Source organism: Aptenodytes patagonicus, chromosome 3 (genome assembly GCF_965638725.1).
Source record: "Aptenodytes patagonicus chromosome 3, bAptPat1.pri.cur, whole genome shotgun sequence".
In the NCBI taxonomy this organism is placed as follows: domain Eukaryota; kingdom Metazoa; phylum Chordata; class Aves; order Sphenisciformes; family Spheniscidae; genus Aptenodytes; species Aptenodytes patagonicus.
This window is the reverse complement of record NC_134951.1, coordinates 71,886,236-71,911,422: the sequence shown is the minus strand read 5'-3', so window position 1 is coordinate 71,911,422 and position 25,187 is coordinate 71,886,236. Positions and strand designations below refer to the sequence as shown.

Sequence of the window (25,187 nt, the reverse complement as noted above, 5' to 3'; positions counted from 1 at the left end):
TATACCTGATCTTTTTGTGTGGGCTTTTCTTCTCTTTGGTGTAAAGAAATAATAATTTCTTGGTGTGAATCTTGTCATCCTAAAGTAGACATGTAATGCAGGTCTAATGAATCATGCTCCTAAGGTTACATGTTTTTCCCCTCGCTCTAAAGAAGGTCTAAGCCGATAAGCTCAGGTGTTGATGTCAAAGGGCAGGTGAAATGAATTCCTTCCACTATTTATAGTGTTTTCAAATCATACAGGCAAATGACTCCAGACTTCTGTTGGAGTTCTGGACTAACCTTCCTCTCGTTATCTTGCTAACCCATTAGAACTAATGGTTTTAATACCCATTTCCTGTTAAGCTTGATACATTTCTTTTTTGTTGTCCTTTTTTACAATACCTATTCACAGTTTTTCCTGCTGTTGCTTTTCTTTTGATATGTTAAATTTTTGCATGTAAGAACTGTCAGTGTTTCTTTTCGAGCATATTTGCAGACACGAAGCATACTGGCAAACTTGAAAATATCAGGATGAATTTCCAGATCAGTTGACCTTAATGCTTAGGAATGCAATTTCTGTACAGAGATGCAAGCTTTTGATTTGGAAATAGGGTGGCAGTTTTGTGGCGCAGATGCTGCTTCACAGTCCACTGAAAACTCTTCGCCCATTGCTGCCACTTCAGCTGCGGCGAAGTGGGCGCCTCTGGGAAGGAGCTGCCATGCTGGTGGTCCTCGCCCGGCTCTGGTGCTCCCTGCGGCTCAGCAGCCCTCCTGCTGGTCGCTCCACTGGGTCTGTCTGTGGGGCGTCATGCAGGGCAGCAAACCCGATGAGCGCTTTGGCAGGGCTGAGGGGCTGCGCTGGGCGTGGGGAGGAAGCAAGGGGCAGCCTAGTCGAGGGATCTCTGCCACCAGGGGAGCTGGTGTTTGTGGGAGCAAACGAGGCGTGTTCAGGGTGCTATGGATATATTCCAAAATCAAAGTGACGAAACCTGATGTAATGTTAAGGGATGAAATTGTTTAGAAGTGCAAAATAAAACACAGGGATGCCTATCCTGCAAAGAGCTCTTTTTGGCAATGCATTTTTTTACAAAACGGTTAAAGAGGAAAAAATACATTTTGCAAAAGGGTTTTACTTACATGTCCTGCAAAATGGTTACTGTAATCCTTAATTAACTCTAGGGTCACTTAACCTTTCTTAGTAGAGTGTTTAAAATGCCCAAACTGAAGTATTGCTGTTAATAATTTCGCTGACATCTTTGTGGCAGGGTGTCAGTGCTTTCTACTTTTTGGAGGCTGGCATAACCGGTATTTCTGTTTGCTCCCTTTTTAAGGGATCTTTCTCACAAACAGGGACAATTTATTTGGCTTAAGCTTGGGTTTCTGAGCTCAGTATCCTCTGAAAAGTTGCTTGTTTTCAAAAGATTCTGAAGTGTCTTTCGTAGTTTCATAGTTTGTATATCTTTTATGGTTCTCTTTTATAGTTTGAAGTTCAACTAGTGGCATAGTTTTTGGATGTACTTTTCCCCCCCCCAGCGTGTACGAGGGGAGGAGGAGGAAGAAGCATGGCTTCCTCAAGGTTGACTGAAATGTTTTAACTTCTATAGCAAATGAAGTGAGAATGAAATTGTCAGAAGGGCAGGGACTAAATTATTGAAGCATTTGACTGTTTAAAGTAGCTGGGGAGGTACTATAAAAGGTGCGAGTCTAACAGTCAAACGTGTAAACAGCACCTTATTTCTTCCTTGTACCTGATTTCTCACCACTTGCTTTATATGATGAGAGCCTAAATCAGTGTGGGAGATATCACAGCTGTTCTCAAAGTGTTAGTTTATGATGCCTCCACCAGAAGAATTATCTATTACCATATAGGATAGCAGAGAGAAAAGCATTTGCAAGGAAGATTAATTGAAGTAATTCATCACTTTAAAATGAAGAAGGTTCATCAAACAAAAATAAAAGCTAAGTATTTTATGCGCCTCTATTGGAATTTGATAACCATTTGTTTTGCTAGAAAATGTATGTGGACTGGGCACCTAGTGCTTGTCTACACAAGGAAATTTAATGGTACAACTATGTGCTATAATTATATGCTATAATTATACCAATATAACTCCCTATGGAGACACTCTTATACCAGAATAAGAGTTTTCATGGTTTATCTTATTCTGCTTCCAAAGCACGTAAGCTTAAGTGGGAAAGGGTACTCTTATACTGGAGTAAATTTCCACACTGAGCTAGTTATATTGGTATAATTATGCATTTTTTTCCTTCGGTGTAGACAAGTCCCTAGTGCCTTTTCAGCTTTGAACTTTAGTTAAGAATTTCTTGGTTGTGATAAGTGTCTAAGCATTTTCATAGTATATTTTTATAATGGGACTTGGGTATTTAAACCAATTACTTAGGCCAATTAACAGCTTCCTGGGTTGTGGATAACAATAGGATATAAAAAGGGATCAAAATTCATGTTCGTAGCTGCTTGGATATATCTGCATTCCCCCCCCCCCTCCCCCCCCCATGGTTTTACAAGTACACAGTGTACAACGCAACAGGTGGAATAGTCTGTGGCTGTCTAATGAATTCTGTCGGACACTTTTTGTCTCCTGTTTCTCATTATTCCTCGAGTTTTATTGTGCTATGGCTCTAATTGCATGCATCTCTATGGATCACAGAAAGAAGCTTCCTTGATGAAGTTGAAAAAAATGCTTCCAAAAATGTTAATTGTTTGGAGAATTGCTGAAATTTATTGATCTTCACACAAGACAGTTAGGACCATAATTGATTTGCTAGGCACAAATTGTACAAGGAGCAACTCAAGTTGGATGCAGAGGGAGGGGAGGGTGCAGGTGCTCTTCTGGTGTGTGATGCAGTCAGAGGATGATGTTGTGTAGAAGATATGTTTGGTAGGGGTGATCTCTCTTGCCTGGCTCAGTCAGAAGTGGGTACCTAGAGAGAGGTATTTACATGGACGGTGCTTTGATGTTGGCCATCATCTCATCTTCTTTGCTGCTTAGAATACAGCATGTCTCATCCTTACCTTCGCACTGCCCCAAAAATAGGAATATGTAAATATTTCTTTACAGTATTTTAGCAGTTTCTGCAAATACCAACATAAATGCCCTAGAAACAGTTTTTCTTATGTATCTTTTTTACTTCTTATGAAATGGCTGGTTTGAAAACATAGCTTTTTTTGGTCCTCTTAATTTTCTTTTATCAATATTTCTAGTATGTTTGTAGTGTTATAACGTCCATATTGTCTCATTGTGCCAGAAACTGAGGATTATGAATTCAAATGTAAAGCAAATTGCAGAAACAGGAGAAGTCTTAGAATAAAATAGAGATGATGTAATAACCTCTCCAAATCATAGAAGAGCAAGGCTGGAAGGGACATCAAGAGGTCATTTGATCCATCGCTTTGCTCTGAGGCAGGATAAGAGAGACCTAAACCATTCGTGACAGATGTTGCTCTGTCCTGTAGTAGTCACTGAGCAAAAAGGAATTATTTATACATCTGCCCTCCTCCCCCCATCAGCCCCCCAAAGCTTTGTGCAAGCTGAACTTGGCATAGAATTGGTGTGGGGGGATATGTGGATTCATACAGGATTATTTCAAGTATCTGAGTTGTTGTTTCTTGTTTTTTGAAACCTAATGCTTTCTGTCAAAATAGTCTAATGATGTTTGTGTAGTTTTGAGTGTAATGGTCATTTCTAATTTTAACTGGTAGTCTGTTGTTCGGGTGTATTTTGTCCTGAAATGATTCTTTTTCTCTGTTAGCTTTGTAACCAGTGTCTCATCTTCTTGGGCACTGAGCAATTTAGTTTAAAAATGTGTAGCAGTTCCTTTTCATCCTTGACAGTATTTCTGGTGTACAATCAGTTTCAGTTTTCCTTTTTTTTAATTCAATTTCTTTTTCTGTGTGAAAGAGCTGAGCAAAAAAAAAAACCTAGGGGTAGGAGTGTAAAGGGAGAAGGGGAAGAATGTATTCAAGAAATCATAGTACTTGGCAGAAGAGCTGGGTTTAGCTGAAATGCCAGGTTAGATATGAAGTGAATAATGTGGCTTTAAGAAAAGTTCTTTTTTCTTTGAAGAATAAATAGAACGTACGTTTCAGAATTTTACACATGGTATCTGCAGCTCTTTAATCCTAAATTGAAGTTTGCAAATGAGTGTCGGATGGATAACATCTTTCTAAATTGAACAATACCTAAAATTGGAATTGCAGATACCCTGTTGCTAAAATAAGTCTTTGGGCTTGTTTGCTCTATTTTGCCTTTTAGTTATATCAGCTGAGAAACATCTGTCTTTGCTGCTAAATGACCTCTTCTGACTAGGCCAAGTGATTTTGACAGAATGAACTGTCTTCAGCCCTCATCAGCTGCAGGAAGAGGCTGCTGTAAGTTGCAGCCTTGGAGAAGGGAGAAAGATGAGATGTAAATATACTCAAATTGCTGTTGCCCTCAGAAATAGCTTACTCAGACATAGACGAAAGATTCCCAATACCTCTACTGCTTCGGTGTTTATGAAGGCAGTCATTTCCTTCTCTTTCTTCCCATTTAATCTGATTGTTAATTTTAATTCTATTCTAGATTTGGTAATTTTAGGAAGTTGGGAATACTGTATTTTGGGTTGTGCCCAAAGGGGGCTCATTAATCCTGAATATCCTAACAAGTAAAGGAGTTTCTCTGAAGTGCTTTTAGGAAAGCTATGTTGGTGTTTTCACATGATGGCTGATGTGGGCTCTCTTAAGGACTGGGAAATAAGAGGTGGGCATAGAAGTGGAAAGAAGCCAAGAGTTTTCAGGCAGACAGAATTTGAAAATAATGGTTTCTGCTGTGGGAGAGGGAAGGAAATTCTATGAATATGGCATAGTCAAGTTTCCTGTTAAATGATGGGTTTTGGATGAGAAGTACTGAAGTGGATCAGCTTTCCTGCTTTCATATTTCTCAGACCAGATATGTCTCACATGTTGATTTTTAATTTAATTTTAAATGGTGTGATATTAAAAGAAAATTATGATCATATATTGAAAACACCTGCCTTCTTTGTATAGAAACTGGAAGTTCTGGATAGTAGCTATACTAAAACCATGCACTTAATTCTGAACATCCAGGATAATTTATTGCAGAGATGTTCATACCCATGATTAATCCTACTTCCCTATTTCTGCACTTATCCATGTGCATGTGTTATATACATGTGTTTCTTTGTGCTGAGATGCTCTAGGATGTTTCAGAGTCTGACAGTGTTTGTGGAAGAATTTGTCCCTTTTGGAGTGATTGCAAAAGGAGCAGTGAAGACTTAGCAACTTTTGCCTGTTTTGAGTGAGAAGTAGGTGAAGGCACTAGGGCTAAACCAGAATTTGACCTGGTTTAAACCCAGGTCAGAATTTTTTCTGGAGTAAGCCATAGGGAACTTTGTATTAGTATCCAGATGTGTTTTTGGAGGTCTGTTCTGTAGAGTTCTTTGGGAATCATTCCCAAATCTCTGCAAATTTTTAAGTTTGTTTAAAACCTGTGGGTATTAGAGCTGATAATCTTTTTAAATCAGCAGAGCTTTTAATTTTTTTGCTACCGTTATTTATTTTGCTTACAAAATATGTCTGTATAAGTACATATATGTTGATCTAAAGAGCAATATTTTTTTTTCTTGTAGAAATTAAAGTTCAGAGCTGAACAGATCCCTTAATACTTTGAGTTTTTGACTTGCTATGTGTGTCAGCATGACTGCTACATGTTAAGTACACTAATAGTTCTGTTTGGAATTACCCTGTTGCAGGGTGTTCTCACCACCACCACCTTTAAAGGAAAATTTACAACTCCTGTAGTATTTGTCCTTTTAATTCTAAAATCCAGATGAAGCATAATCCCAGGAGTGTTGTTTTGCTGTTGCAATGTAATCTTTTTCAGATGATACATGATTTAGTTGGAAGCAAATTAGCAGCTATGCATGCCTAAAGAAAGCAATTTAATAAACAAGATTTTTGTAATACCTAATCAGAATTGTAAAATGATACTTGGGAATCGGTTACATTATACAAAAGAGCTGGTGTGTATGTAGGCATGTGTGTGAATTCATGGTTTCCAAACACATTGTTCTCTCATGTAATACAGGGGCTTTGACCTTCAGTCTACTGTTTCTTCTAATTTATTACTTAACTATTAAATATTTTCAATCAATAATAAAAATTTCCACTCATAACTGTAGTTTGTTCTAGTGACTGATTTAAAGAAAAAACTAAGTTAAAATCGAGTTAAATTTTTATTTTAACTACTGAAAAAAGCTGTTTTCTAATGCTTTAAATCACCTGCTGTTGGTGAATTTTTGTTTCTTTTGCTCCTTCCCAGAAAGTTAGTTCCATGCTTCTGACAGTGTCTGTGTTGATGAGGAAGATCATTATAAATGCAGAAGAATCACTGGCAGGTACTCACCAAAATTCTGTTGCCCCAGCTCCACAATACGGGTGTCTAGCCCCAGATTCATTGTCTGTATCTAGTTGACCTTTGGACTGAGCTGACGCTGCTGGTATGTCTCTAACTGGGACAGTGGATTTTTATGATGTTGATCATGTTCAACCAACATGATACAGAGACTGTTACGGATCAATGGTAAAAAAAGATGAACCGGTTAGTTTCCAGCTAACTATTAATATCTTGCACTATTTACAACCACGTTTTTTCAGCTTCTACAGGAAACAGTTTTAACGTAGAAAATATGTTACAAGAGAAGCAGTTTCTTGGCAGTTGAAGAAGTGACAGGGCTTCTGTTATAGAGCTGAGTTTGCCTTCCAATTATCCTGATCCTAAATATATCCTTTAGGAATTTTGCATCTATTGGCTCTAGCTAGGGGCTTTCCCCTGTTTTCTTGTTTTATTAAGACCATTTATTACATAATAATAAAAAAAATGTTAAGGTTGAAAAGAGAAAACGCTAGATTAATGTGTAAGCTACCTGCTATGAGGCTAGAAACCAACAAATACAGAAAGTCAGTGCTTTTCACTTCTTTTTAATGTCCCAGTCTGCTATCACTTGGTGTGAGTAGGGTGACTGATTTTTCTCCTTTTTCTGAGCTTCTTTTCTTCCTGGTGTGGCAGAAGAATCTAACTCTTAAAACTCTTTGGCAACCATTTCTCAGTGTGGCCAGAACTTTCTGAACTTCCCTTAGTTGTAATCTCACATTATGGCTATGAAACAGGAAAAGAACTAACTGCTTTTGTTTGGCTGTTGGAGTTTTCCATTCTGTTATCCTTTTGTGCCTCTTTATCCCAGTATCCTATCTATTTTGTAAGTGGTTTTTTGTTTGTTTGGTTTTGCCCCCCCCCCCCGATTTTATTCATCATGAACTCAGAGACCTGCAAAAAGAGAAGAAAACCGCATTAGAGTCTTCTAATACCAAAGTAGCTTATGCTGTGTGCCTGTAAGAGAGTGGCAGGGCACTTTGCAGAAAGGAGTGGAAGATAATCTTTAACAGCAGTCAGGGATGAGAGTAAGAGCTGGGGGGTGGGAAGGGAGGAGGGGTTGTGTTTTCTAGAGTATCCACTATATTCTAGTGTTATCTGGACTCTGATTTATTCTGGAATTGCATTCTGGTGAAGTCCATTACAAATGCCAGCAGTAGGTATAATTCAGTTTTTGAAGAGTTGTCATTTGCTTTTTTTGTAATAGTGTAATCTCAGAGCATGGCCTAGAAATTTTAAATACGTTTCATTCAGGAGTACTTGATGAAATCTAGTGCATAAGGTTGAATTTGAGAGGTTGAGGGGCTTATTTTTTGACTTCTGAGAAATAGGTCAGTTTCTCAAAGGCATTAATACTGTTCCAAGTGATCTAGCAGAAACTTAAGGTGGTGTTGTTTTTTTTAAAAAAAAAGATGTTTCCAGACACCTTTTTCCTTTTGAAGGTAGGTTTCTGAAAGTTTAGAATACCTTGTTATAGCCTACGATGTGATTTCTCCTTTTTAAAACCTTCTAGAGTTTTTTTTCCTCCCTTAGCCTACCCTTTTCTAACTACTAGTCCCGTTTCTTGTTGATAATAACTGTCATCAGTCTCCCCAAAGTCTTCACGTCTTGTTCCTTGTTAAGAGTGCATATAATACTTGTTATTATGAGAGTGAAAACCCAGTCACAGAAAGGTGAAGTGTTGTGCTCATGTTTGCATAGCAGGTCAGCTGCTGAGCCAGGAATAGAAGCCCTGTCTTATGACTCAGTGCCCTAACCGCTGGCCTGCACCGCCTCTCTGGAGCACTCGTCTCTTCCAAGAATGTAGTAGTGATGGGGTATAGAAGTAGCTACAGCAAGTATAGGAGCTTTGCTTCCAACTCTGGCAGGGCTTCGAGGCTTATTTGTAGCTTAAAATACTGGGGGAGGAAAAAAGCTTTCTGAAGGAGCTCCTAGATAAGTTCTGTAAAGTTATGGTTTGCTTTGCTCTGTTTAAAAACAAAAAAAAAATCTAGTTGAAAATAGCTTTCCAGAAGGTTGTGGATGTGGAAAAAAAGTTCTACATGTTTGAAAGTCAAAACTCTGCTCTACAAATAACCTTAAGAGTGGCCTGTGATTAAATCTTTTGTATATTCAACAGCAAACTCATTTTATGCAACCGCAACTATGATAAAATTGAATTAAATGGACCTGCCTCTAAGAAAAGAGACTGAATAGCTGAGTAGCGCATTATTCAATGAATGGAAAATGGGGAGGCTGGCTGAAACGGCTGGGAAATGGTTTTAACATTCTATCGGGCTAAAGAGCAATTCTGTGAAATCACTGTATTTGTTTCCCCCCTACCTCCCCGCCCTCAATTTTTAAATAGCAGTGCTCTTCATACTGTCAGAATTCAGTGTTGTGACACCCCTACTCAAAAGTTATGACAGCAGTGTAATGACAGCTACTGCCTCTTGAGAATCAATCAGGCAATTAATTTTGTAAATGAAATGCTGATTATACAAAGCTTCACATGAGAGGCCCAGTGATTAAAATCAATTTAACAAATTGTTTCAGGTGGGACTTGATTAATAATTTGCCATAAATGCTGAGGATATATGACCAGCATACCTTTTTGTGTGTGCGTGTTAATATAGAACTATATATAACGTTTGGAGTGGAAAAAATCTGCAGCTAACTGTATGTACTTCTGGCCTGTGACCTAGTTCTGACTGGTTATACCTTTTTGTGGGTACATTGTTCTCCCCAGTGTCCATAATGTCACTTTCTCAGCTAGTGCTCTCTCCAGCAATTAAATACATCTAACCTTTAATTTTATTTTTGCTAATAAAGCGAAGTAACTGAGAAAGTGTATTCAAATCTACTTGAATATTTATTAGGTTTAGGAAGATTTTTCTTTAAAATTTTTAAAATTTGAAGTGGATGTGGGATATCTTTCATTCCCCCCCCCCCCCCCCCCCCCCCCCCGCCTCCCCCCTTGTGTCACTTACTGGTTTTTAGGACTTTCTGCATTTTCCCCTCCTACTCCAGTACTTCTCTGCAGGGAGCCTTCCTGCAGAGCTCCCCTCGTTCCATTCGAGGCTGCTCTCTGCTACTTGCCTGACGGACACTATTTTTAGTACATCCTTTTCTGTCCATCTAACCCTGTGTTTGTGTAAGAGCTGTACAAAGTAGGTAAGGGAATTTTTTTCAAGTTCCAGATGGCAGCTGTGCACAGTGAGTGAAGGTGTTTACTTGTCTAGGAAGCTGAGAACCTCATTGCCAGACAAAATAGAAGTAACTGGTATTCTGGGTGGGGCTTTTCTTTTTTTTTAACTTACAGTTTTCTGGGTTTATGAATGGATTTTCTCTTCCTTGTTGAGCCATAACGTTGGCTACTGAGGAGGCCTTAGGGCTGTGAAACATCCTCTGGCGAACCTAGCCTGACAACTTTTAAGATATTATTTTCCCTCTATGCTATGGGTTACTATCTCAGTAGCAGAAATGGCAGACTTAGAACTGTGCCCATGTCTCACATGTTCTAGTGCGCAAGCTGTTGTATTGGTGCAAAACCTCCCTAGACTGACAGTTTTAAGTTCAGATGCTGGACTGTGGATAGAAGTAGCTACAGCATGGTCACGAACTGGCAGCAAGTAGGAAAAGCAGCTGGAATCAATGACATATTGTATGGTTGCAGATAGGTTTGCTAGAAGATGTCTGTAAGAACCCCTAAATTCTGCTGCACTAGAAATTACTGCTAACTCGCTGGGGAGCACTTTTGCTAGGAGACTAGTGTGTCTGCATGCCTAAGGGAAGGTGTCTCCTCTGTACAGAGCATCCAAGTTGGAGAAAACAAAAATGAAGACAGGAAGATAACTCCCGAGTCCTGCTGGAAGAAGTTTGGAATTAGGAAAGTGGGTTACAGAAGAAGGCTGAGGGTTCGAGCATGATGGGGATGGATGACACACCTTCAGTTGACTTCAGAGCAGTCAGGGTATTACCTATATGTTGATAGTTGGCAGTAACAAAGGCAATTTGAAGGACAACAGTTCTGATCTGTATAGCCATGTGAACTTGTCAGAGACGTAGGATTATTTTGGCCATCAGGTGTGATAAATGGGTATAATTGCTTTTTGATGTTGTCTTAACCTTTGCATGCGCTCATAGTGGCAACATGAAGAAGTTAGTTGTGTAGCTCGTTAATAACAGGTTTCTTTTCTTTGCTATGTTTATTGTGATTTGTTCTTTCAGTAGTCATTTAGGTTTATCTATCTACAAAATAGTAACTAGAGAGTGGCTGAATCACTGACCTTCCAGTTTTCAGTTTGTGTTAAAGAGGACCCAGAAGAAAACGGGAAAAAAGGCATATAAATGTCCTTCTCCCCCACCCCCCAGAGACACTTGCTTGTATAATTATTTGTAAATGTTCTGCTGGAGAAGTAGTTGTTTTTTGGTCGGGCATAGCTTTTACTTTCTCCCGTTCCCCTTTTTAATTATGTACTTTCTGTTTTGAGTGGGAAATTATCTTTCCGATGTCTCCCTGCAGCTGAAATCAGACAGTATGCAGAGCCTTTAAGACAAGGAAAATTGGTATTATTGTTAAATCTCTGCTAGTATATGCTTCTTCATTCACTGGATTTTCCTTTATCATAGGTTTATGTTGAACTTGGCTCTTTGGTTTTGCTTATTTCTTGTTGTATTTATGCAACTGACTTTTTTTTTTAAGTTTTAGTAAAGCACAGACAGTAGACTTCCTATTTCAAAAAAATAGGAAACGTTTGCCAGTCACCTCTCAGATTTTAATATTAATGTCAGATTTTAATGCTGCACATTAATACTTTTTTAATAGTTGTTTGCGTATTTCTTAAATGGATATTTAAAACACACGTAATGAGAGTTGTGTTTTGATACTCATGCTTTTGTCGTATAAAAATGTTGGCTGAGGAGTCATTGTACATGTTCATACAAATGATGGCATTATCTAGGAATGGATTATCTTTTCCCCAGTTGCGTCCTCATGCCAGCTGTGTCATTGTATTATAGTGAATACTTGTGATTATCTTTAGCGATAAATTTGTAACTTGGTGTCTGACCTAGAGCTGAGAGCTCCATGCCCATCTTTCTTGGAATGTCGGTAACTGATTGTCAGCTGTCTTTATTATGAGGTTTCAAGGCTTTGGTATTAATAAAGAGGCTTTTTTTTTTTTTTTTTTTTTAATACGGAGACAGAAGCTTTGGCTGCAGATCAATGAATAAACAAAGAGTTATTGTATTCAGTAGCTCTAGGAGTTTGAGGGCAAGCCTACTTGAGGGTGTTGAGTTCATGTTGTTTTGTTATGGGCGCAAATGATGTAGCATTAGTTGTTGGGATGCGCTGTGGCTTATAATCCCTTTAAATCGCAGCATTTGCTGTTGTCAGCCAAACCAATGCTTCTTTCAGTTTTTTTGTTTAAACAAACAGAAAAGCACACTTTCACTTGAAGAGTAGTTATATCTCATGTGAATACTCTTGTAGTGAATTGCTCTGTCTGCTTTGTACAAGAGCTCTATCGTCACATCTGAATCCCACTGTGACCTTTGTAAAGTGTCTCCCACTCCTCCCTGCCTCGATACTTTAGTGGTGGGGTTCTTTGTGGCATCTTTAAAGGACTAAGTTACATTTCAGGACTGTGACTAGTGTTCATATTCATAAATGTCTTTCAAATAAAGATTTTGGTGTTAGAAGTGAAACATACGTTGATAACTTAATAGTGTATATATAATGCATACATAACATCAGTAATATCCCAAAAGGAAGGGCTGATACATCTTGGTCAGGCTGCTGCTCAAATTATTCTAGTGTGTACCCTGCCTCAGATCTGACTGGAGGCGAGGTATCTGGGAAAACACTGGTTAAATGAGGAGAGAAAATGGTAGTGTTGTTTTTCTCTCACTTTAGAAAAGGTAAAATTGAATCTCCAGGTACTTCAGGGTGAGGTGATTTATTTGATTGTTTTGGCTAGGAGGAGAGCAGAAGTGGTGGTGACACTGAGTTTACAAGTGGGTGTAGAATATTAATTTTTCCACTTCTGCTTATAGCAGGGATGCTGAATTTATGCATTCTTCTACACAAAACATTGAAAAAAGGAGCAGGTAGCAGTAAAAGGTTGTCAGTTACTATTCATAGGCAGTGCAGGCTTTTCTGTGTCCTACCTTAATGGTTGGACTGTCAATCTAAAGACCGGGAATGAAACCTTGGCCCTATTGAAATCATTAACAAACCTTCTGTTGGGTGTTTTAATGTGCTCACAAGGTTCATAATAGGCAAGGACTCTTATGAAATGTTCTGTTCTTACAAAGCTTGATAGTACATGTGCAAATGAATCTGATACTGATACAAGATACGCACTATGATAAAGGGGTTATAAATTATAATATTACAGTGGACTGAAGCAAAGAACAAGACTGAGGTATTTTGAGGAACTGCAGATCTATGCAAAGTTTAAATGAAATGCAGCAAGTTGAAGAGGAGGTGCAGAATCAGGATCAGAAGCAAAAGACTGAATCCATTCAGGCTTGCCTGGCAGAATATGGCAGTAAAAATAGCATGAGCAAACACTAGCTAAATTGGTAAAAAGGTAATGTGTATATTGGGAGTAAAATAGCACTAGAGAAAAACTGGACACTTCTGTAAAGGAAGGTAAAGGAAATAAATGGATATTGTTGACTGCAATGGAACTAAAATAAAACTAAAAAAGTAATTAAAACTTTGTAGTACAGCATGTAATAGAATTAAATAAAGGCATGGAAGGTGCCATCATCCATTCATGGTCATACATGCCCACTGGGTTTTAGAATATGATGCAGTTATAGCAATGCTGTCATTTTCAATAAATGTTAGGGAGCAGATGTGGAGGGGTTGGTTGTTGATCCCTACAACATGAAGAGGTTGATACTTGTCGTAATCATCCTGTCACCCAAAACTTGTCTTTGAAAACTGTTGGAACCGATGTTAAAGAAAATATTTGAACTTAATAAATGTTAAAGGAACCTTCAGGTAAGGTTATAATATGTATTTCTCAACTAACAACTCCTTCTAAATAACTTTTCAAAACATTGTGGATGAAAGAAACTCTTGCTGTAAGAATGAAACTTTAAGTTTAAAAGAATGCTAAAGCTGAAAATTGTGCATGCGTTAAAGTTGGAAAAAGTCATAATTAAATTTTTACCTCCACTGTGCGGGACCCATAGTGTACTGGGTGAGCAGCTGGTTTTTCTTTCTGTTAAGCGTATGGCTTCAGGTCTTTCTCACCGTGCACTGCTCTGAAGACAAAATTTGTTCTTTTGTTAGAGAGTTTTCTATGGTATTGATCACGGTCATATTAAATTTTAAAATCACCTCTCTGGTGAAGAGATGATGATTTTTTTCATTTTTACAGTTGGGAAACTGAGGCATTGCTGTAGGAAGTTTGAGTGGCCTGTTTATGATGGTTGTAGGTTAAATTTCCTGGAACATACAGCTTCTGAAAACACCTTCAAAGCACATCTCTCATCAAATTCAGAAGTAGTTGGAGTTGTAGATACGCAGTTTTTTCTGCAATTTAAATCCCATGATTTCAAGCCAGGAAATGAGGGATGCATTAAATTGGTAAATTTTGAAAATTTTTTGTTCTAGTGAAAAACTGTGGCAGATGCAGGGGTAGACTCCAGTTCTGCCTGAGCAGCATACAGCTACCTTAACGGTAAGACCATCTTCGGCTTTGTTCACTACCCATAAGTGAAGCATTCGGTCCTATAGCACACAACAGCCCCTTCACTGTGCTGCTGTCGACTGATCCCTAGAGCAGGCGCATCCACTGCCTGTGAGGACAAAAGTGTGACTGTGTATTTGAAGACTTGATACAGTTATGTCTGTGAAGGAGACAGTTTAATGTTGCAGGGGCAAACTTAATTCCGACAGCTCTTAACTTCTGCAGCGGTAATGTTTTTTAAACCTGGGGAAGAGCTAGCTATTTGGTTTTGTTTGCCTTGCAGAAATACGTTGACAGCCACTGAGTCACTGGTAGGTGTCTTAATCTTTAGCTGCACTGCACAGACAATTGGGATCTAATCTGAAGGGAGTCGGGAATAGCAGTGGTGAGTTGCTATCCTCTATAGGGACCAGCCAGTGCATGGGATGAGCTGTGCTTCTTCACTGGGTCTGTCTTCTCCAGTCCTAAAGTTGATCAGAGTACTCTTCTGTACTGTTTGTTCTTTCCCCAAGACCTTGGAGGGAGGAAGGAACAGGCAGCACTGACAGCTAGGGTAGGTCTCTCTGGGTTGTCCCAGTAATTTGTCTGGGGATATTTACTGCTCTCGCAGTCTAGCCCTCTCATATTTGGTATCTCCAGTCCTTGATCCTGATGCCTCCATCGCAGTGTCCACAGTAAATTCTGAGTACGCCCAGGTCCCTTGTTACCCATACCCTGTGACCACAGCCCCCTCGGTTTCAGCATTGGGTGGGTCACCTACAGACTGGAGTTACAGCAATATCTCAGGCTCTTTATCCCTCCACCATTCTGAAGTGGAGGGATGTCACCTGAGGGAAAGAGGAGCAGCTCTCCTGGAGAGGACAAGGAGAAGCAAAGAGACAGCAGGCTGGTGAGAAGAAGGGAAGGAAGGGTGAAGTGGCAGTGAGGCTCACTCTCCTAACACACACACACATGCACAAAACCTCCAGCACTTGGAGGTCACTAGTCCAGAGGACAGAGACTCTTCAGTCTGTATCCATGTCACCTCCTGGCCTTGTTTCTTCCTCTTCCCTTCAACTCTTCCTGCCTCACTTCTGTCTGCTGCTTTTTTTTTAACCTGTTGTCCCTCTTTCTTTGGCCGGCAAATTTGAGGCCGCCTCCGTACACCTTGTAACTCCTCTGATGGAGTCTTGCTGTGCTGCTCAGGTGCTCCCATTTCTTCCTCCTGTGCTTCTCACCGTCTGGTGACATTCAGGTGCTCTCTCTTGACAGGGGTGCACACCTCGCCTTTCCCAAATGTCCAGTGTCACCCTGGCAAATTAAAATTCCCTGCCCCAAAACATGGTATTCAAGAGGTATTTTTAAGTGTTTTATGTAAGAACATAAACGATGTATTTTTCTGTGACCTCATTCTAAGACATAACTGAACTGTTTCTGCTGAATTTTCCAGAGAATTTCAGCCTCAGGCATACATATGGCCTGGAAAATTTCAGCCTAAATGCTTGAAGTTTGGCAAAGTTTATATGCACCTGAAAGTAGTCTTAATAATGGAGAATATCAGACTGTTTTAGCTGTGTAGCTATCTGCATTGTTTATAATTATATTTAAGTATTGGATGTGGAACAGAAAATATTATGCTCAAAATTAATTAAAATTGAATTTGAGTAAATGATGTTATTGGAGTTGAGACCTGGAAGTAATACCCTGAAATAGAAGATGGTGGCAATGAACAGTGCTGTTGGGCTTCATGAGAATCTTGTGAAGGAAATGCAAGACTTGCTTTGAACAAGTATTTATATTTGAGAAGATGAATATGACAGGTGATGCACAGAATGAACATTAAAACACAGAAATAAACATAGATAAAGTATCTTGGTCTATAGGAGGAAATTTAAGTTGTCCCCTGGGACCCTGTAAGAAGGAATCTGTAGTTCATCTGCTGAATCTTTGTGTTTGTGTTGGTTTTAGTTAAAAGTGTGGTGAGAGTGCATGATGGCCTAAAAAAACCCAAAAAGTGTTGTTACGGGTCAGGTGGCCTGAAGTGGTTGGGGAACCATTGATTTTGAAAAATATGAAATATAAATAGTAAATTACCCAGGGATACTTAGTGGTGAAAAATAGAAACTTCTAATCTGGCCACAAAGAAGCCAAATAATAAAGGGAAAATTGCTGAGTAATACTCACCCAAAATTAGAAGTGAATGTGCAATTTGCTATGGTGACAAAAAAGGGCAGTCCTCTTCTGAAGTGAATGGAGGTGTCATGTGAGGAGGAGGAGGTTATCATTTCCACCTCCTCAGGTGTCATGTGTCCACATTTGGAATACTTTATTCAGCTTGGGTGACATTCCTGGCAAATTGGTATCGGTAAGGGTGGGGGGAGCCAGTGAAAAAAGTGAGAAGGTTTGAGTTTTTTACTTGCAGGAAGGAAAGAGTAAGAACAACATATAATAGTTCGTTAAGCAGTGACTACTTTGGAGAGCACATACATACATTTGTGTGTATAGGGGGGAAAAAAAGCCACAGTGTCTTAGTAGTACAAACAGCAATGAGAAGAAACAGGGATGGGAGGGGGGAAATGTAATTTACTGTCATACTAACTATTACGTCAGAATACAATAGCCAGAAAGGACTTGTAGAAGCCGTGTTACATAGGAGGCTTTAAAATGAAACTGGTCAACAGTACGCTGTAGGAAAACATGTACAAAATGTGCTATGGGAAGGAATCCTGTTACTGGTGGGAGGGTGGGCTGGCAGGGTGAATTAAGAGGTCTTTTTCCCTGGGAGGAGGCGCTGGGGGGATGTGTGTCTTCCACAAAGATGAGATTGTGATAGGCTTTTTAAAAGATTTTTCCCCCCTTTCTTCCGTGAATATAATTGGCACTCAGGAATTAAAAAATGGATGTCATATTAACAGTACAGTGCTGCGCTTGACAAAATATGATATTTTTTCTGGTTCAGTTAGTCCTCAGTAATAAAACATGAGAGTAATACCACAGAATGCTTGACACCCGTCCTGAAACTGTTACGGTGCTTGGTAAGTGCTGCCAAAAGTCTAAAAATAAAACTTTCCTCCCTTGCTTCCCCTCCCCCTCCATCAGTGATTGCAGTTTGGATTTTCTAAGGTCTATTAAGGAGGCAAATAAACTTCCGTGTAAAATGTGGGTTATGACTTGCCTTTTGATCTGGAAACTTATTAATGCACATGATAGCAATATGAAAACGCTGAAATACAGCGTTCTGTATGCATTGCACTTCTTGGAAACTTTATTTTCTTTCCACTTTCCCTTTTTTCAAGGTAAGAAAACAGATGTTTTCTCAAGGTTAAATGGCTTGTCCACTACTTGTGTCTCTCTTGATAGACACTGTTTTATTTATGTTTAAACATTGAAGTGATGCTAATCAGTTTGCAACAGTATACTTAATTATTTCTTGAACTGAAATTTATTGGGCAGTTTTTCTGCTTTTTCTGTAGGTAAGAGACAACCTTAAGTTTTGAGTGCAAAATTTTTTATTTATTTTGTTTTAAATGCAATGGAAGTCCCAAACTCACCGTTCAAAACCTCATCTAATTAACATGAGAACCAGAGTATGGTACTTTGCCTGTTTGTACGTCAAGTCAGTATTCGGTGTATAAAGCATTGAGAAAATGTGTATAGTTTGCCCGCGGTAAGCATGACTATTCCGACCTTTTTCTTTCCGTATCTTAAAAGTATTTCTTTGCTTGTGTTTAACAACAGGGCAGTCCAATGGATCCAATGGTCATGAAGAGACCTCAGTTGTACGGCATGGGCAATAACCCTCACTCTCAGACGCAGCAGAGCAGCCCCTACCCCGGGCAGTCCTACGGCCCTCCCGGCCCCCAGCGCTATCCCGTGGGAATGCAGGGCCGAGCCCCGGCAGCCATGGGAGGAATGCAGTATCCACAGCAACAGGTTTGTGGAGGATTTTTCTGCGTTGCTTTGGTTTCCCTCCTCTCCTTCTCTTCCTTTCTGACACTGTGGTGACACAGAGGGTGCGAGAGGGTTACTTATTCAGAAATAAGTATTTCTCATGCAGAAGGAGGGTGAAGGACTGGTTTAGAAGTAAATAAATTATGTTGACAGCGTGAATGTTTTCCGAAACCCCATACAGTCAGAAAAAAGTTTACTTTGGTGCTGGTATCTTTGGAGAGAGAAGTATGTCAAACGCCATCAGTTTTCTTTTTCTTCCAGTTGACACCATTTAGCCTTGTATATTTTTGGTTGGTTGGTTTTTTTTTTTTTTTTAAATTATCTTTCTTTCTGGCTTAGATACATTTACATGTAAGATGAAAACCTAGAGCTGACATCAATGCAGCAAGACTAGTGTTGTCCAGTGCATACACAAATGTTACGTATTTACATCAGCTGTTTGTTGTTGTGGGTTTGGGTTGGTTTTTTTTTTTCTTCTCTCATCTTTTTCGTAGGAGCCTGTAGCTTTTCCTATGTTTTTCCCTTTACCAACTCTTTAAAGTCAGGATTTTTTTTTTTTTTTATATCAGAGGACATAGAAATGTAAGAATCTCCTTTTATCTACTTGGATTTCACTGTTGATGGTGACCTCTTCTGCCTTTTTCCTACCCTTTTAAAGAAAGTCAATTCTAATGTTCATACCATATACTAAGGAAGATGCAGTAGTTTTCTAGAGGGGAGGGATAAATCAAGGTTATCCAGAAGTTATATTTTGCTAATTTTTTTTTTTAATTAGGGTTAGGATTGTGAGTATATGCAATGGGAGCTCTATACTTTGTTGTGAGCACAACAAACGGTTATCTTGATCGTTAATGGGAAAGAACATTTTTGTGCAACTGACTAGTTGCGGATCAGCTTCTTTATGTCATTTATTGTTAAATATTGAGAAGAAAATACAATTTTGGACTCCTAGCAGATAGGTGCCCGGTTAATTCTAGTTATCACCCATCCACCAGGACAGGATGTTCATCAGGTGGTTAATTAAATAAGTTTCAAATATACTAGTTCGGTGAATAGTACCTTTATCGACAGCTTTCTTTTTTATTCTTTTCTGTTGTTAAATAGATACGTACTTGCAAGGAAGAGATCAATTCGTTTAGAAACATCAAACAATATGTTTGGTCACTAGCTTTACACAGCAAAGCGTTTTGTCAGTTGTAAAAGGAGGTGAAATTGGAAAAAGGAGGCTTTATTTTTCTCTGTGTGTCTGTAGCCAAAATGAAGTTATTAAAACATATTTTTAATTTTAAAATGAGTTATTCTGTGTTATGTGGAGATGAGTGTTGAATTTTCACTTCATTTGCTAATTGCTTGAGAATTGTAAATTACCCGTCAGCAGGCAGTGACCTGGCACAGTGATTGGCTGCCGGCCCTATCCGTCTTCTCACAGCATTAATATAATTGGCTGAGCAGCAGCACAGTTCTGAGCTAATGCTCTTTGGGGAAAAAGTGAGAGGATAATTATGACATTGAATTTTTATTGAACGGACATCACCACCTAGGCATGATTTTGTTTTGGACAGCCTCCAAAGCTTCGTGTGTTTGGTTTGTGAACCTCTAATGATCTGAATCCAGTTCTTTTCATATTGCTCATATATTACCACCTTTCTACAAAGGATTAAAATGCAGGAATGCAGGTTTGTAAATTGAATTGCCAACTTACCAGCTGAGTGGTAAGTTGTCTTTGGCACAGGATGCCACAGTTTGATTCCTGGCTGGATTTTTACTCCTGTGACATGAATATTAAATAACGAGAGCCTAGCTACGCTTGTTAAAATTGGCTGTGTAGCATGTACCTACTTCTAGATATAATATATATAAAATAAATAGTATTGCCAGAAGTTTCAGAAGATGAATCTCAGCACTTTCTGGAAATTGGAGTCCTTTACAGTGTCACATTGAATTTATCAAAAGCGCAAGGCACTTCCGAAAACTTGATTGTTTAAAAAATACTGGGCCTTAAACACATACAGTGCTCAGATTTAAGTATTGTGCAGAGAGAGCGTTGGGTAGACGGGTTATGAGGGTGGAAGTGCCACACTGTAGGAAAGGTGGGAAACATCGATGGGGAAGGTTGTTCTTATTTTAAGTTACAGTCTGCTGTTGCCCAAAGATAGCCGAGGGTGTCAGTTCTGTTTCCTTGGATGAAATGAGAAGGCTTTTTGGTAGGCTGTGAAGATTTTTGAATTTTGAAGAAGACCTTGAAATGTTAAGTCTGGCTCTTTGTCAGCGAGTGTTGTGGCTTGAGGTTAGAACTATGGGACTTGACAGATTTTAACTTGCAGGCTCTGCTGCAGGATGCTGCAAATGAAGAAATAAAGATGAAAAACAACACCCTAAAGATCCAGCTAAAATTAATGGAAATGGTAGAAATGAAGATAATTGCCTAGATGTAGGTAGCTGGCCTATGTCATGTTGCAGCAGAGAATAGTTTGTTCCAGCCTGCAGCCCAGAGGTGGAGGAGAGAGCTCGCAGGAAGGGAAGCCTCTGGCATAAGCAGTGAAAGATTAAAGAGCATGAAAAAGATGAAATGTTATCAGGTGCAGTCATTCTACATATCTGCAGCATGGGTGTCAGGCATGGCCTGCTAACCTGTTGAAAAAGTGATTATCAACGTAATGCTGCAGACATTCTCTTACAACTGCTGTTTGGTCTAGGCATGCTTGATACCAAACAGGAGGATGCAAATAAGACCCCACATTTTCTTAACATTCTGTGTGGAAATCGCAGGATATTGAAGAGAGTACGGAAAGTATGGGATATGTTCTGTGACATGGCTGCAAAGGATGCTGTGAAGAGAGAAACCAGATCTCCTAAGCATTTGAGCTTGGAACTCATCTCTCATGAGTTATCAATGACGAGCCTCAGAACAAAACACTAAGCCTTATACAAGGGGCAAAATTTGAAATGCAGACAATCTTTTTGCATTACTCACTAATATAACTAAAGATAAAGAGGTTGAGATATATACGTAGGCATGTAGGAAAGAGAGGTAAAACTGTGATGAAGCTAATGGTAACCTGAGGTTTTCTCTTTCTTCTCCAATGCTTGACAACAGAGACCCAGATTTATCATGTGAAGATGGGTGATTGCTTGTTGTGACAAAACGCTAAGCAATCTGAAGAATGCTGCAGCATTTTGTCAAACCTTAAGGGTATGTCCAGTTAACTCAGTGTGAGTCAAATAAATACATAAAGCACTTGGACTGATTTGGGTAAAATTGTCTTAATGGGTTAGGAGATTAAAAATCAAGTTATTCTGCACCTGTATAAAAGGGGAAGTGTAAGAGAGGAAGGTGTTACTAAAGGAGTCATATACTTAATTTATAGGACTGCAGACATGACAGTTTATGTCTCTTTTGTCGGTAGGCATAAATATGTATGGTGAATGAATTACTTACAAAGAGATTTTTATGTTGTTAGGAAAACTTCTGGGTTTTCATTTCTTTCCCGTCCTCTTTCAGTGGGAGGGGCGGGGAAAGGAAGCAAGGGAAAGCTGGGAGCAACTTGACCTGTGCCTATGTTGTCAGTTTTCAACGATTGAAACACAAGGTGCAACAAGGCCAGTGTTTGCATCCCAGGGTTTTAAAATGCTGGTCCTGCATGTAAATCTCAATCCTGCTATCTCATCATCTCATGTACTCTCTCTCCTGGTTTGCATGGGATGACTGTAATTTTAGGATTATTAGCACTCCTCACCCAGGACTTCAGGGAGAGCGCAGTATGTATGTAAAAACAGAAAGCAGAAAAACATACTTTCAGGTTTAACTTTCAGTTTCTAATCTCTTAGATATTTCTTGGAATTATGAAGAGGTGATGTCAAAATTGAAAATCCTAATATGCAGGGATACTCAGCACCTGCAAACTTCGGGCTTGATTTTTGCAATACATTTCACTATAGTGTGAGTAATAAGATCTGATTATAAAGACAATCATTTCCTTTTCATTTAACTTCTTTTTCTCCCCCCACCCCTTTTGGACCTCAGTCAAGCAAGTGATGATGCCCTAATCAGTTTCTGGCTTTGGTTCGATTGCCCTGTCAAAGTGTTTTCTGTGCTTTAGTGCTGTGTGCTGTAGGAAAGCCTTCTGCTACTTTGTAAAAATATTTTTGCTAAAACTAGAAATACCTCAGAGTACTTACTAAAATATGTTTTCTCTGCCATTGATGGTGTTGCTTTTTCATGTTAATAGCATGTAATACTTTCTTCTGTGCTGAATTTCATTAAGCTTAGAATTCAGCTGCTTGAAATACCCACGTATAGGTTTTGGAAGTTTTCAGCGAAGTCTGAAGGCTTGGATTTATGAATATGTTTGAAAGAATTGAATGGTGTGATATGCCTGTTGAATAAGATGATCATTGCTTAATTGATTTTTTTTTTTTAGGATGCATTAAAATTCCTTGTGTACTTGATGGACTGGAACAACAACTTATTGTGTAAATAGGATCGTGTTGCTATAATGCATAGTAAATTCTTTATGAAAGGTAGTTGTGTGGATATGTGCAATAGCCATTCCTAATAGCTGTTTAAAATGGAGTACTTCAGTACTTTTTCGTTTCAGTACTGATCATGCAGTTACGAGGCTTGAGCCTCGGTCTATTCTTTCTCCCTTTTTTGCTATAGAAATACTATAAGATGAAAGGGTGCTAATCACTTGTCCCTTTAACATTTTTTATATTCTTGATTTGCAGAATTCAAAAATAAACGTTGTCAGTGTCATAGTTTTTAAGAGTGGAACTGTAAATATTCAGAGAAACATTTTTCTTTTTTTTAATGTACAGATTATTTTGAGAATTAAGGAAAATATGCTGCTTGGGTTTTGGTTGGTTGTCTTTTTTTAAGTCTTATGTGGCAGGTTTCAACTTGGAGTAACTTTTTTTTAAAGGGGCAGAGAAGTTGTAAGACCTCTGGGAATGTGCAGCAAGGATTTATTGTAATGGAAACTGCAAGTCAACCAGAACTATAGCAGCACCAATGTGATTACCTCATTTAGGAAAGGGTTTACAGTGCTTGTATTGGGTAATGTCCCAGATTGGAAATGTCAAATTTACGCCAAGGAAATCAATTGGCTGTTGGCTTGGCAGGTAGAGTTTTAAAGCTAGCAAACACAAATGTGTTTACTACGGCATAGCTGGTTGTGTATGTGTTACTTTCTGAAATCATTTTAATTCTAGAAGATTGAAATATGCCAAGAAAGTGGGGCTTACTGTCTTGTTTTGCTCTGAACCATTAACTTAAAATGTGGTGCATCCATACAGCGAATACTAGCCAAGTGATACGTTTGTTGTCTTCTGTGTGTATAATTGCCCTCACCAGCTAGAAAATACTGAATAGATTGCAGGTTTTTGTGCTCCTAAGCGGCTTTTAGCACAGTTGATGTTAGTATTGGTTAGGGGAGCAGAGACAGAAAATAAGCAGGGTTATCATTTCTCAGTCTATTTATTTTGCAAGAACAGAGAACGAATCAATATGATTGAATCTCAAAAACAACCAGCAGAGGACAAAACATTAAGATGTGTTGTTTTTTCTTAAAGATTGATAGATGCATTTCATACACACACATAAAAAGGGAGCGTGAAGCTTTGATCAGCGTGTGCTTCAGAAGTACGTATTTCCAGATTTTTGTTTGATTTGCCTTGGGGTTTTTTGGGGGCTTTGTTTTTCTATTGTTTTTTGGGGTTTTTTTTGTGTGTGTCTTATTTTGGGGTTTTGTTTGTTTGTTTTGTTCATTTTGTTTTGCTTTTTTTTCCTGGGCATTTATTTGGAGCTCTCACTAGTAGATTAAAGACCTTCTTAGTAATTCCTGGAAAGCAGAAAGGTTGAAACTCTTATAGATGAATCTTTTCTCAACCTCCTCTTCTATTAAAAACATGTAAATACTTTGAATTAAAATAATTCCTCAGTAAAATTTTATTTGAATGATATATATGCCATCCTGTTGAACTGCTATAAACTTCCAGCAAAAAAACCCTTCAATAAAATAAGTAGAAGAAATACTTCCTGGAGAGTGTAAAGTTTGAATCCTTCCTTTTATGAATCAGAAAAAAGGATGAGAAGTCATAGCTATTTGTCTTCCTTGTAAGGTCGTCTTTAAGAATGGATCTTTTGGTGATCAAGTGTTAATAATTGCAAAGAAAAGTTGCTGCTTTTTGTCATGTAAACAAATGGGATTTTTAAATTTCAGATTTAGGAAAATGCTAAATACTGTGCTTGTGCAGACTGTAGGAAAATGTTTAGCCTGGTTCTTTCTTTTTGGGTATACTAAGCCTCATTGACTAAATTGAAAAAAAGGCTGCTACTTTAGTTCATGGCAGGATAAGGCTTTATGTTGTATTGTCTCCTTTAGAATTATCCCTTCTATTGAGTGTAATTTACTCTATAGAGGGAGGTGAGCACAGATTACAGATAATCGTGGAATCAAATTTGACATAAGTTTGGGGTCTTTATGGTAGCTTAGCTCTTCATCTTAATGCTGGTCATCTGAGATTGTTTACCGAAGAAAATCCCTAAAGTAGCAGAATTGTATTATTATGGTAAATAGAAACATTTCAGTAGCTTCTATCATTTCTTTGAAACTGCATGGAAAAAAATGTAGGTTGAAAGGGAAAAAGAACTGATCCTTCAGCTGGTGCGAGAAAGCTGGGAAATGAGACAGGGTCAACATATTTATCTGTTCAATTACTATGTACTGATGTTCAGTAAATGCTAATTTTTACATCCATCCTGGAGTAAATGGCAGGCTACATTTGTATAGAAAGTGCGTAAGAATCATCAGTGTACTATGCCAAATAAAATATATTTTTGTTACTGCTAAATGATTGTACTTCAGTTGGAATATTTAATAGCTGTAATCACATTTGTAATTCTGCTTGGAAGTGGGGGCATGAGAGAGGAAAACATACAAACCCTATGTGTTGGTGTTCTGAAAAAGATTGCTGTTAAGGAAGCAGCAGTTATTTTGTTGTTGAGAACTTGGTTTGCTAGCAGTATTAGCTGTCAGTCTACACTGGAGTTAGGTAGGAGATAGATTTTGGTGATCAGAAGTAGAGAACAGAGGACCGTTTGCTGCTTCACTAGGAAGATACAAAATCATTTACTT

At 38.7% G+C, this 25,187-nt stretch overlaps 1 protein-coding gene and 1 long non-coding RNA gene across 7 annotated transcripts in view; one reads left to right on the top strand and one right to left on the bottom strand.

Moving 5' to 3' along the window:
- ARID1B (AT-rich interaction domain 1B) overlaps nucleotides 1-25,187 on the top strand; it is a 339,132-nt gene that overhangs the window by 15,272 nt on the left and 298,673 nt on the right. For all 6 annotated transcript variants that reach the window (XM_076333801.1, XM_076333797.1, XM_076333800.1 and 3 more), the window contains exon 2: nucleotides 17,839-18,033. In XM_076333801.1, the coding sequence (XP_076189916.1) occupies nucleotides 17,839-18,033 (195 nt within the window). The remainder of the gene's footprint in view (nucleotides 1-17,838; nucleotides 18,034-25,187) is intronic.
- Nucleotides 2,710-9,496, bottom strand: LOC143158177 (uncharacterized). The gene is made up of 3 exons (XR_012994923.1): nucleotides 9,403-9,496; nucleotides 6,407-6,567; nucleotides 2,710-2,924 (listed from the first exon to the last, which is right to left on the bottom strand). It is a non-coding gene; the product is annotated as an uncharacterized LOC143158177 (long non-coding RNA).